The sequence below is a fragment of the Tenrec ecaudatus genome, chromosome 9 (assembly GCF_050624435.1).
Source record: "Tenrec ecaudatus isolate mTenEca1 chromosome 9, mTenEca1.hap1, whole genome shotgun sequence".
Taxonomy (NCBI): Eukaryota; Metazoa; Chordata; class Mammalia; order Afrosoricida; family Tenrecidae; genus Tenrec; species Tenrec ecaudatus.
The window spans coordinates 51,881,921-51,896,313 of NC_134538.1; the positions used below are offsets into that span (position 1 = coordinate 51,881,921).

General features: G+C 39.3%; 1 protein-coding gene across 1 annotated transcript in view; it reads right to left on the minus strand.

Moving 5' to 3' along the window:
- Positions 1-14,393, minus strand: part of TUBGCP5 (tubulin gamma complex component 5) — a 59,491-nt gene that overhangs the window by 23,299 nt on the left and 21,799 nt on the right. Inside the window, exons 7-12 of the mRNA XM_075558078.1 lie at positions 8,408-8,522; positions 7,822-7,911; positions 6,698-6,791; positions 5,844-6,090; positions 4,086-4,288; positions 3,053-3,168 (exon numbers count right to left, since the gene is read on the minus strand). Coding sequence (XP_075414193.1) covers positions 3,053-3,168; positions 4,086-4,288; positions 5,844-6,090; positions 6,698-6,791; positions 7,822-7,911; positions 8,408-8,522 — 865 coding nt within the window. The remainder of the gene's footprint in view (positions 1-3,052; positions 3,169-4,085; positions 4,289-5,843; positions 6,091-6,697; positions 6,792-7,821; positions 7,912-8,407; positions 8,523-14,393) is intronic.

Here is a 14,393-nt window from a genome sequence, read left to right on the forward strand (position 1 = left end):
ATTTGACTCCAGAAGTATTTTTGTGCATTGAGGAGCAACCAAACTCTCTCCCACAGCAGCTGCTCCATTTTACATCCCACCAGCTGGCCAACCTCTGCTGATACCTGCCTTTCATTTTAGCCGAACGGGATGGGAAGTGGTATCTCATCGTGATTTTGATTTAAAGCTCCCTAGTGATGAGCTATAGTGAGCATATTTATCATATGCTTGCTAGCTATTTATAGTTATTCTCTGGTGTAATATGCATTTAAGTCCCATGGCCATTTTTAAATAAATGTTTGTTGTTTTGTTGTTCAGCTGTAGGAATTGTTCGCATATTCTGGATATTAAACCCGCATCTGATATGATTCCAGAAAATTTCCTCCAAATTTGTTGATTCTCTCTTCATTTTGCTGTCTTTGGTAGAACCCATGCTTTTCGTTTGGTGAAGTCCAGTTTTCCCAGATAGCCTTTCCTTTCTACTGCTGTCGAGCTTTTATCTAAGAATTCACTGTTTAACAGAGGTCCTGAACCCACAGCACTCTCTCAGTAAAACAAAGTAACCTTCCGTTAAAATGGGGCAGAGGATTTTATCTGACCTTAGCTTAAATAAAAAAGTGGAGAATTATTCTGAATGGTCTATGGTAACTGAGTCAAAATAGTTTCCTAAATTGGAGTTAGCTAAACAAAGCCCGGGTGAGTTACTTGGCTCCCTTGATGAGTAGAGTGAGAAGAACGAATAGCAAGATGGCAGCCTGGAAAGACACGCTGGAGTCTCTCCACAACCAGACTCAGGAAATCTCTGGGGAAAAAGCTAAACGAATGCAACACAAACAGAAAACAAAGGGTGGGACCCATGCACACAGAGATCAAGCAGACAAGTGAATTCTATGCTGACAGCTAAAAAATAAACACTTCTGCTTACAATGCAAGGTAGGCTCCCCACCACCAGCACTGAGGAAGGTAGGGGCTATCCCACCCCATTGCCTGTCACTGGGCCCTGCCCTGGTGTGCCCAAAGGCCAGTTGTGTCTCCTGTCCTATGTCCTGTCCTGTGTCTCAGGACTGTGAATATAGTATCAAATAAGGGTGGACCTGGAGGGGCTGTCATATGGGGTACTGAACCACCCCTGGCTCCCTATGACTCCTTGGTACATGGAAAGGCTCCAGTGAGAGCCGCAAAGAGACACACAGTGCCAGCAGAGGCCGTCAGTGCCTGGGCTGCGAGTGCGGGTTTGGGATATTTAAACTGCCAGAGCAGGCTCTGAGATGGGCCCGCACAGCTTTGTGCTCAGCGGGGGTTGCAAAACCCCACAAGGTGCCAGCAGAGGACGCAGGTGAAAGGGAAAGCAATATTGTACAAGAGGGGACGGGAGGAGAGAGAAGGAAATCCACTAGTAAGTTTGTTGCTGAATGTAAAAATGATGATCGGAGTTGTAACTCCACACCTAGTTTATAATAAAAAGTTATAATAAAACATGAAGCCATCAAAGTGAACTGTCAGCTAAGTACAAACAAAGGAAGCATACCAGCTTGTGTGATATAAAGATCATAAATAATAATATTGATGATCAGTGGAGGGACTTATATTAGAATTTAAATTCTGAGAACCCAGTTGGCAGAAAGCTGAGGATGGCAGTGAAACCCTAAAATAGATTGGCAGAGTCTCTGTGTGGATTAAGCATCGTTGAATTCCCATTGGCCACTGATAAGGGATGTAAACAGCCTTGCCCACAGACAGAAGGCACTGAACAGCCGAGGAAGGCAGTATTCCTTTGGGGCTGGGGGTCAAATAGTCATGAGTCGTGCCCTGACTACCTCGGAGAGGCCACGGGGCCAATCCTGCATGCTCGTCTAGCTGATACAATGCATTTGTCCTAATCATAGCGCTGTTCCTGCTTCTGCAACTATGATGTACTGATCCGCCATCAGCCATGCATGTGTGACAGTGTTCTTTGACTTCCCACATTCTTATCAAAGCTCTCTATATTAGAAAACCAGGAGACACCCTGATGCCATCACGTTAAGTGTCTCCCTCAGCTGGACGACATGTCTCTGCCTTTGTCTTGTCTTTGTCCATTTTTAACATGTACTAAAGGATCTCTTAAAAAATAGATAAAACGTTCTTTTTTAAAGGGTAGAATTAGCATTTCCCAATTTTCCCACCACCTGTAAAAGCAATCTACGTATACGGATGCCTTTCCCCTCCCACATAGGTTATCCTCCCCTCACTCCACTCACCCTTAGTTTTGCTGAGTTGAAATATATATAACCCAAAAAATGCCATTTCAACCACTTGTATGTGTATAATTCCGTGACTAGTTGCGTTTACCGCAATATACAATCAATACCCTATCAATTTCAAAATGTTTTCCATCACCCTTAACAGAAACCCAATGTCCTTCACATTTCCTTCTCCCTCTTACCCCTGCTAACCACTAACTTTCATTTCTATGCATCCGCCTATCCTAGGTGTTTAACGTAAGTGGGGTCATACACTATTCGTCCGTTTGTGTCTGGTTTATTTTGCTGTGCATGTCTTCAAGGATCTACGAAAAAGGCCCTGGGGAGGGCCATTCTCGGGCCTCCTGTGGGTTCCTGATTGCCAGAAGAGGCAGCGGTCAGCCATGTGGGAGCACTTCATTTCGTGTTTGTGGCTAAGTAATAACCAATTGTAACGATCGAAGTTTAATCATTCATTCATCCTTTCAAGGGTATTTGGATTGTTTGCACTTTGTGATGACTGTGACTAGTAATGTACAATACAAATAGCTGAAGACATTTTAGATCACTTAAATTCATTTTGTAGGAAGCAGAGCCTTTTAACCTAGCAGCCTGTCATAAAAACCTTCCAAATATATGATTTGCTAAGAAAAGCTGTGTACCGACATAAAACTCAGAAGAGGCTATTTTTCAATGGGCTGATGACCCGACGTTACCTATGAAATGTAACAAAACGTGCCTACAATGAAAGACAACTGAAACTTGACCTGCTCTCTCTTAGTGTCATCTGAAACACCCACAAGTTATGCATGAAAGCCGTGTCTGGGGCTGCACAGAGTTCTGAGCCTCACCTCTGGATGATGAATTCCTTTGCGCTGTCGAAAAGGTGCCCGTGCACTATCCACTCGTCCACAGTCTGCAGATAGGGCCTCACGGTCTCCACCCAGAGGGAGAACAGCAGGGAGACCTGCAGACAAAAGCGTGGCCACAACGTTCACTTCAGGGAATTTCCTGGTGCCTAGATGGAATGATTTTTAAATATTTCTCAAAGGCCATTTTAAAAGTAACCTGATTTCTCTTTTATTTAAAATAAAGCAGCAAATTATCTAATAACATAAACTACAAAATCCCATTTAAAAACCACCTGAGCCTGAATGATCACACTGTTTGTAGTCCACACCAAGACTTTCCAAGTGTGAAAATCTCACAGGAACAAAAAGCACAAACTGAGAGAAGGCAGGGATACTGGGACATATTGCCTGACTAGATCCATTAGTGAAATGTCTATTACAAATGGTAAAGGATTTCATTTTTCTATAATTTCCAGGAGGGATAAAGACTATTGTAACTTCCTCTGTTTTTTTAATTTTTTTATTATTTATTTTATTTTTTTCCCTCTGTTTTAACATTCTTCTGAAATGCTAAACTGGTCTAACAAAGAGCTACATCAAAAAACTTGCAGAAACACCTAAAGTTCTCAAACCTATAACTTTCAAGATTACAATCTCCCTTTCTTAAAATATATATTTACACAAAATATATGAATATAAAACATATTAATACTTATATTTTAATAAAGGGTTACTGAAAATAATAGCATGAATCATGTAGGTATTTTTCATGTCCTGTTTTGTCCTTGCTTCACCCTTCTGAATCATCTTGGCAATCTGAACCAAGAAAACCAAATTCCTACAACCTTCTGTTTGGGTGCTGTTAACACAGGGTCTCCATTGCATATAAACTCCAACACAGAAACTATTGTTAAAGCTTTGAACAACTGTCTGATACAATGATTTGCACAGAGAAGTATGATGGGCCACCTATCACTCCTTGGCTGTGCAGAGGGAAGTTACAGAGTTCAGGCTAGACAGGGATCACACATACCGTTTTCTCGGATGCTTCTCCAACATTGTCATATTCAAGAATGGCCTTGTACAGTGTGTTGAGTAGGTGAGATGCGCGAACAACATTTCGCGTGTCAGGTGGAACTTCAGCTATTCCAGTGCTAAATACTTTGTGCAGAACCTTGAGTTGAGCTAGTCGTGGTGATAAACTATCCACCACTATAGAAAGAGTTATCGTGGTATCTGCAGATATTAATAAATCAAACTCAATAGCAAAGAAAAAAATTTGGACTCAAAGTTAGATATAAATGCCAAACCACTTAGGAAAACATGTATGACAAACTACAAAAACTACAGGGTAGGAGATTTTAATCTCACATCACAAGAACCTAATTTATCTAATGCAAAATAAGGAGAAAAGTAACAGAAAGGAAGTGACAGTCCACAATGAAGAAAGTACAAATGATCCTAACCATATACAACACATAAATAAGATCACGCAAATTGAAACTTCACTAGGGAAAGCAGCAACGCACTGCACCGGCTGCAATTCCAGTTAGAGAAGCAGCAGAGGATGAGGACACGGGGGCATGCGCATGCTCCTTGTGGCGAGGGCACGCTGTTGTGCCCTGGATACAGAAGCGGTCAGATGCATCCACACAGGACATGAAATGCCAGCGAATTCTAGATGAAGGCTTACTGCTCTCCTCTCAAAAACTGAGAAAATTGAATGCCCACAGAAACCAGGGAAAACTAAGTGAAGTCTACAATCCAGCTGATATGTGAGGATAATGTCCATTTCCTAGTTTTGACAATGCACTATAATTACATGTTATGCCTAGGAATTGGATGATGGGAACATGTGATCACACTGTATGTTTACAGCATTTGAAAAAAGTTACCAAAGAAAATGTACACGGGGAAAAGATGAAAACATTTGATAACATACTGTTGGTGAAGCTATGAAAAAGCAAGTGTTCATACACATAATGAGTGGGGGTTTTTTGCTTGTTTTTGGTTTGTTTGTTTGTTTCACATGAGTGTTCATTTAAATATGTACAGTCATGGGGAACAAAGTGAGGGTACTGATCAAAATAGCAAATGCACATGTCATTTGTCCTAACACTGTCATTCTTAAAAATTTATCCTGTAGGTAACCTGCTCACACATGTACAATTACTGATGTATAAGTGGTTACCATTGCAGAATTTATTGGCAGTAGCAAAAGATATATCTAAATGCCTATTTCGAAAAGGGCAACATGTCACTGTACATCGACATGCTGGAACACCAAATTTGTTATATATATATATATATATATATATATATATATATATATATATATATATATATATATATGTGCATACAGTCCAATACTCAAGAGTTAATTAGAAAGTAATTTGAGGACAATAGTATAATAGACTAAAGTATGTACGTAAGTATGCACACAGGGGCTTCAAAAAAGTGGTAAAATTCCATCCACTGTTTTAATTTCATTTTTCCACTAACTACTAAAAGTTCTCGCATACATGTACTTGCAGGATCCATAGCCAACTGGTCGCCTCAGTGGAAGGAAACTGAATAGCAAGAGAACTAGAACAAGAAGTTTCACTGTAAATTCTTTTGCATTTTTTTAATTTTTAGAAATATAAATGGTTTATAAGTTTAAAATCATAATGAACAGTGCATACATTCATGAGAATTACTTATTTGCCGTGTAATTTCTAAATCTTCTATCAATTAGTAGCCAAATGGCATGCCAAGTTGTATGTTACAAGAGTGAAGAACATTTAAATACCATTACTGATGATGCACTTCTCAATCTCTGCAAGCTCCTCCTTGAAGCTAATGAAGTATTTGTACAGGGCCCACATGAAAGCCTGGTACGTCCGACAGGGAGCTTCAATGGACTTCTTCGGAACAGAACTATTTCCAGGTAATACACCATCAGAACTGTGCCTCATAACTTCATCGATAAACTCCTGGAGCCGAAAGACAACCTGGCCGTACGCTGCTATTTGTTCCAGCACGGAGCGTAAACAGTTCTGTGAAAGAAGCGAGTCATGGTTACTCAAAGTCAACCCTCCGTAAACAGACAAATCCATTTCCCCTTAACTTTAAAATAGTTCCCGGGGACATTGCAAGCCAAATGCTTAGTAAGAAGTAAGTAGTAAAAAGATTAAAATGTAGCTGTATACTCAGAGGAACTATTTCAGAGTTTATTACAGTGTACAACTTTCTAATTTTTTTCTGTATCTTATTAGCCCTTCCTAATACAGAAGGACAAGGAGGAAAAAAACAAATTGTAAATCAAAACTCAATATGAAAGTCACAAAATTAAATAAATTCTCTAAACACGATATAGATCCATAACTTAATTCATCTTTTTATATTTTAAATATATTTAATACCAAGACTCAAAAAATCAAACTCAATGCCATCAAAATGATTCCAACTCAGAGTGACCTTACAGATTGGGGTAGAATTGCCTCTGTGGGCTTCCAAACTATATTTTACAAAATTATAAAGCCTCATCTCTTTCCCACAATATATTTATACAGCTAATTTTAATATTATAAAGCATTCTAATGGTACATTAGAATGGTTTATACATCTCTTATTTTAATTCTGATAGAAATACAAATGACTTACATGTGTCAAATGAGTTACAGCAATATTGTTTCTCACAGTTATCTTTCCATCAGTCAGCTGAAATATGAAAAGTTTTTTTACCCCAGAAAGCAACCTGAAATGACATGAAAAGTATAAATATTTGTAGCCTAGAAAACTAGCGTTACAGTGCTGTGGATAGATGCCATCCGTCAGTCCTGACCCACAGAGACCTATGTACAACAGAACGAAACGCTGCCCAGTCCTGCGCCATCCTCACAACTAACTGTCCCTGTGCCTGAACCCACTGCTGCAGCCACGGTGTCAGTCCACCTCCGTGGAAGCCTTCCCCCGCCTTCACGGCCCTTCTACCCTACCAAACATGATGTCCTTCTCCAGGGACCGGCCTCTCCTGACAAGAGCAAAGTATGTAAAACGAGGTCTCACTTTCCTAGCTGCATTACAGTAATGCCTAAGAAATTCTAACAAGAAAGTCCTAATTTGGCAAGACGGGTGAGAAATAACTTCCAAAAATCATATAATAGGAGATAACAGTCTATGCATCTGATTTCCTTAAGGCTCAAGATATGTCAATATCTTACAGACACCCCCCCCAAAATTTCTCAAAGCACTTCTGCCTACAAAATTGATTATCTAAACATATCTTCCCATTTTAAGGAATGTCAGTATTATTCTTTATACAGAAAGCAACAAAACCTAGAATTTCAATAGTAACACACCACATATTAAATTTTTAATTTTCATGTGCCTACCATTCAAAATTCTTAGAGCTGTTCTATTAGCTCCTGGTCTTCAGGTGTGAGATTATACTCTATTAAAAGCCAGAAACAATTATCTAAATAATTGTTTTAAGCTTTCTAGAGATGTAAAGTGTAGTTTGACATACTATATATTAAATTATTTAAAATAGAAAAGAAGTAAATGTATCAAAGCCTCACAAGCTCCATGGTCACAGCTAAAGTCTCGGCGTCCAGATACTGTCAGACCAAGTTTAAATGCCTACAGAGAACTATTCTGGGTTCATACGTAACAGCCCTCTTCTACTTTGTCTGTGAAAAATACTAGAACATTTATCTTTTATTTAAAAAATCTTCGATCTCATTTAAAAGGTTGTCTAGGCTATTAATTGGATTAATAAATCTTACCATAAGGTTTCCCGAATAACCTGAGTCTCAGAAACAAAAATTCTGTCATCTGGAACATACAATGAATCAGTGCTGTACAGATGTTGATCCCTATTAGAGAATAAAAATAAAATATCAGCATAGATATTTCTAATTAAATGAAAATATGTCTCAAAATATGCAAATTAATGGTAAAAATAGCAATCAATTAGTGAATATACAAAATAAGTTGCTTATTTCCCTACCACATTTATCATTTTCACAAGTCAATTGAGATACTCTCAGGGAAGTACTTTTAGAACAATCTCAAGTTCAATGTTTATTGCTTATTTAGGCATGTATTTTATAATTATGTATTATTTTTTGAAAACTTCAGTTCGGTAATAAGGGCAATAAAACAAGCCAAATATGGCCAATTTATACCAATCAATTTACTTTGAAAACAATACAGACTCATTTTGCTATCCTAATATGACTAATAATTTTAAATGCATTTAATTAGAATTGCTAAATAGCCAGTAAGTATAAATTTCAGGTAAGTAGTGATTTAAATCCCAAATCAAAGTTTCTTCTACAGTTACATTAAATGAAAACTTTAACTTCTTACCAGAGCGCAGCTAAATTGGAGTGTAAATGTAAACTATGGGGAAACCACAAGGGCCTGGCTGTCCAGTACTGAGGGGCCACATGCTCTTCCAACCAGTTCTGGTCATCCGTCTGATCTACAGGAGGAAGTTTAATACAAAGTTTAATTCTATAATTAGAAATATAAATGCACTGCATACAGTACTGCCTCACAGCGACCCTACAGTAGAACTGCTTCTGTGAGTTTTCCACGGCTATCCATCTTTATGGAAGCAGAAAGCCTCATATTTCTCTGGTGGAGAGGCTGGTGATTTCGAGCTGCTGAACTTGTGCCTAGAAGCTGAGTTTATAACCCATTATGCCAGCAGGGCTCCGAGTTTATAATAGTCAATAAAAAACTCTCGGTCAATTTTGCCAGTTATCTAAAATACAATTTCATTTAAATATATAATTGAAAATTACATGTCAAAATAATAGCTACCTAACAGCATTTACATATCTGTTTAGTTAAAACCTTAGATCTACACAAAGAAACTTACATACGATAATCAATTAAATGACACTGGCTAGAAAGCAAAATAATAATATAGTGTTCAATACTGGGGTTTGTTCCTATGAACAAAAGATACCAACAGGCTCTTTGAATGGCTTAATAACCATATATCAAAATGTAATAAATAAAAAATAAAATTTAAATTTAAAAAAAAGTAATCAAAGGCATTCCTCCACCATCACCCAAAGCGTCAGGGCTGCTACTAAACTTTCGAAGGATTAGGAAATTTCTATCTGTGCAGTTGTTCCAGAAAAAGAGAAAGTTACCTAACATTCTATGAAACGCACATAACCTTGGTACTAAAACCACATAACAAAGTATTTAAAAGTAAACTCATTGAAGCAGAAAGATGAAAAAGCCTAGATTAAAAATAACCGACCCAATTCAATTTACTAATACATTTTAATAATCAAAACGCAAGTTGTTAATGGGAAGAAACACCTCGGAACACAAGAAAGAAACAGGGGATGCACACCTGACGGAATCTACTCAGTGTACACACAGTAACTGTTGAGTCTTCACAACAAACTAAAACAGCTTATTTTTAAAACCACAACGATCAAGCAGGTTTACATCAGGCATTCAAGGATGACTTATTATCAGAAATTCTGCCACCTTAGTAATAAAGCCCCAAACTAAACCCATTGCTTCAAGTTGATTCCTATTCACAGTGACCTTGGGGATGGAGATGAACAGCCCCACCGGGTCTCCAAGATGATTCATCTTAGCGGAGCGGACTGCCGCATGTTTCTCCCTCAGGATGGCTGCTGAGTTCAAACTGCTAACCTCTCCATCAGAAGCTGAGTGCGTAACCAATGCACCACCAAGGCTCCTTGGAACAGAGTAGTGCAGGGATAGTAAAAAAAAAAATGCAGGGGAAAGGGGAAGGACAAGGAATTATCGTATAAATACAGAATAGCACTTTGTCAGTTCAACATTTATTAATGATTAAGGAATAGCAGACTTCCTTAACTGACAAGGTCACACATCCATTATCTATTCCATAAAAACTATATCATATGCAAAAACCTACCTCCCAGGAATTCCACGTTAAGCCCCTTAGGTTCAGAGACACTCTCACGGCTACTGCTTACTGCACATCCCAGACTAGCACATCAGAAAGAACATCCAACCACGGGAGGCAGAGCAAGATATACCAGTTGGCAGAAAGAGATGAAATAGTATTTGCAGATAACATTGTTAATCTGTAATTCTTTAAAATCAAAACAATCAAATAAAATATTATAACTTATATGAGTTTGGCAAGGATGCTGAACATAGACAAACTTACAGAAACCAACAGTTATTTACCTATGCCACTAATAGCAAAACAGAAAAAAGGCACCATTCACAATAAGAATTATCTCTGTAAAAATTAACTGAATTCTGAAGATCTTTAAAAGGCAAATTCCCAAATCTTACTAAAAGACAAAAATGAGAATAAATTTAAGTATCGAAATGGAAATAATGAAAATCAATTCTCTTCAAGGTGTGCATCTATAAATTACAGGATAATTATTAAGAAACATCCTATTCATTCTAAAATGCTTATGGATTGTTAAGTGCATCAAACTAATTTTCGGCTGTGAAGGAGAACTGCCCCTTGGGGTGTTCCAGAGCTGCCGCGTGGTTTGGAAACCTCGCTCTGGGTTACAGCCAAGCATATGGTGATCGCAACAGCAAGGCTCTGTGCATGTGGATGAAAGAATCTCAAATGGCCAGACCGTTTGAAAAGGAACAAAGGGAGTGGGTAAGTCGTATCACACAGCCACAAAGTACTAAAACAAAAACGCCACTTCCTGGGTCAGGCTGACACTATAGGAACAGACTGGAAACCGATTGATCAGTTTTGAAAAGATGCAGTCAGGTATATTTTGGGGGTGGAAATGCAAATTTTCAGCAAGAGGTGAAACTGGAATCGACTAATTTGAAGCCCTGACATGAAAGATGTTAACAGATTGTCAGGGATGAACAAAATGAACGCGTTATTTCCCAAACTTAAGGGAAACTGGTGTTTTCCGTTGCCAACAAGTCCGTTTCGACTTCAGCACCCTTCTGTGCAGCAGAACAAGTGCTCCTGGTCCTGCGCCAGCCTCACAACGCAGTCTCGGCTTGAGCAGCACTGTGGAGCCTTCTCGCCAGGGCCTTCTTTGTGCTGACCCTCCACTTTACCAAGCATAGTGTCTTTTTTCCGGGAACCAGACTCCTCTGAAAACATGTGCAAAATGCACAGGTCCACGTCTTAGCATGCCTCGCTTCTGGCAGTCTGCTAAGCAGTTCATATTCTTTGTCTATCGATCCCTTACTCCAAAGGTATTACTGTGTCTGCCGTCTGCCTGCCTTACTCACTGCCAAGCTCACAGGTCTGGGCGGCGATGAAGAATACCATGACTTAGGTCAGGCTCATCTTCAGCTTTGCGCCAGCGGTTCTCAACCTGTGGGTTGCGACCCCTTTGGGGGTTCAAGGATCCTTTCACAGGGGTCGCCTATTTTCAATGGTCTTAGAAACTGTGACGATGCTCCTCTATCTGTCTCCAGGCAGGTCCACCCACATACAGAGACGCCCACATACGAGTACCAGTTGTGAAGACTGTTACCCATGCTACACCATGCTTCAACACAAAATTCCATTTCTTTGTAATCAGATATAAATATTTCACCATATATAATTATACATTGTTTTGTGATTAATCACGATGCTTTAATTATGTTCAATTTGTAACAATGAAAATATATCCTGCATATCATATATTTACATTATGATTCACAACAGTAGCAAAATTACAGTGATGAAGTAGCAATGAAAATAATTTTATGGTTGGGGGGTCACCACAACATGAGGAACTGTATTCAAGGGCCGTGGCATTAGGAAAGGTGAGAACTGCTACGTTAGAATTACATCTTAGCTCTTTAACACGTAAAAGAGGTCATTCATCATTTGTGTGCACAAGGCAGTACTGTCATTTAATTTTGTGACTGTTGTCTCCATAAATGTTGATCATGGATCCAAGAAAAATAAAACCGACAACTTCATTTTCTGTTCATCATGATGCTGCTTGCTGGTTCCTTGTAAGAATTTTGTCTTCTTCCCAATGAGTAAAGGCTATATCCTTTGCTCTTCCTCAGGATGCACTGCAAGTCCTCTTTGCTTTCAGGAAGCCTGTGTCGTCACGTGCACGTTGCAGGCTGTTACTGAGTCTCCGCCATCCTGCTGCTGTGTTGTTTTCGTACAGCCAAGCACCATGAACTATTTGCTAAGCATACAGATCACATAATAGGCGAGAGGATACAACCCTGACATACACCTTTCCTGATTTTAAATCACTTGCAGCAGTTCCTTGCTTTATTAGAACAGCTGCCTCTTGGCCTAATGGACAGGTTCTGCGTAAGCACAATGAAGTGTTCTGAAATGCCCATTCTTCAGAACTTTATCCATAATTTATGATTCACACAATTGAATGCCAATAAAACTCAGTAAACGTCTTTCTGGTTATTCTCTGCTTTCAGCAAGAACCATCTGATATCAGTATGTATGTCTCTTGCTCTATTTAAAAATTATCTTCAGCAAAATTTTACTTCCTTATATTAATGATGTTGTTTGCTAATTTTCCATCACATTGGATCACCTTTCATTGAAATGTACACAAATAAGGATCTCTTCCCAGTTACTTGGCCTGGCAGCTGACTTCTAAATTTCTCAGCACAGAATAGTGAGTGTTTCCAGAGATGCACCAGTTATTAAAAACATTTCAACTGGTATTCTGTACATTTTTCAAGCTTTGTTTCTTTTAAATGTCTTTAGTGTAACTTATATTTTTTCCATCAATACCATAAGATTTTGATCATATGCTTTCTCTTAAAAGAGTTAAAAGAAAAATACTAACAATGTCTAACATCTGAATATCCAAATAACTTTTAGGGGTGGGAGTAGGCAGGTGTGTTAAACGGGGTTCTCTAGAGAGATAAAACCAGATTGCTGATAATTTTATATATTTATTTATAAAAATAGATAGATATATGACACAAGAAATGAACAGTTAAATTATAAAGCAGTACAAATGGCTCAGTGCAACTCACTCCCGTGAGAGTTGTGAGACACTGGCAATCCTTTAAGTCTTAAGGGCCGCCAGGTAGTCCTCTGTAGAGAGAGCTAGGCTATCCCAGCACAGGCAGCAAACAGCAAGGCAGGTCACCAACCGTCAGTCCCCAGCTCCAGAGATGTACATTCAAATTCTCAGGCAAGGCAAGTCTTAAAGGGACCTCAAATTACAGTGACACAGTTCACAGGTTATGTGTCCCACAGATAGTGTAGCTTGCAAATGGAGGCACAGAACAAGCAAGGCAGCCGCACACTGGTTCGATGATCAGAGCGAGAGACAAGAAAGGCGAGGCTCACCGAGCCATTTATCTCTCTGCCCTTCAACACAATCTCAGCATTAAACATCTTTCAAAAGAAAAATGATCAACTAACATCTGTGGGAAATTCACAAAAGGACCATAGGGCAGTAGGCCATCTCTAAAATGACTAATGGTCAAATTAAATGTAAATTAAAACAATGGCCAAAATCCAATCAGAAAGAGGAATTTTATATTGGGCCACAAAGGCAGAACCTCCAACTCTGATAAACTCTTCCTTAAAAAAAATTTTTTCATTGAGAAAGTGAAGGTTAAAAAAAAAATGAAAGTGAAGATTTATAGATCAGTTTTACATTCAACAATTGATGCACATTCTGACTCAGCTCACCTGTCGCAATCCCCTCAATGGACCATCGCTGCCCCCACTTCCCCCTGTGTTTCCTGATTCCACTCTTCCTTCTTTCCTAACCCTCTGAACTTTGTACCTGGGGAAATGTCACCCTTTTGATCTTAAATGGCTGATTATTCTCATGAAAAAGTGAGTTCAGTTCCAGGCCTGCAGGGTAAGGGTCGCAGTCTTGGGGTCCCACCAATCTCTAATCAACCTGCAAGCCCAGTCTCTTTTAGGACTTTGAGTTTTATTCCACATTTTGTCCCACTCTATCCAAGATCTTCCAATGTTATTCCTTTCAGAGAAATTGGTGTAGCAGTAGCCCGGCACCATCTAGCTACCTCCCCTGGTTTCAGGGTCACTATACTGATGTTGAAGGCATCCAATAGTCTATTAGACTAATTGTGTCTTCAGTTTTCACGTCCCTTCTTGCCTCCAGGTAAGGAGGGACCATTAGTGCACCTTACCTGTTCACTCACTGGCTTTTAAGACCCCACTCGTTACACACCAAAGTAGGGTACTGAACACTGGCTCTGTGGACGCTATGCCAATTGACCTAGGTGTCCCTGGAGGATGATGGTCCTGAGCCCCCGCCCCCACCCCCGCCCCAGGCACAATGACTCATTCCTTCAAAGGTCATTCCCTATTTCCTTCTGAGACATTTGGACAGTTAGACATTAGATAGTATTCCTAGATTTATGGGAGTAC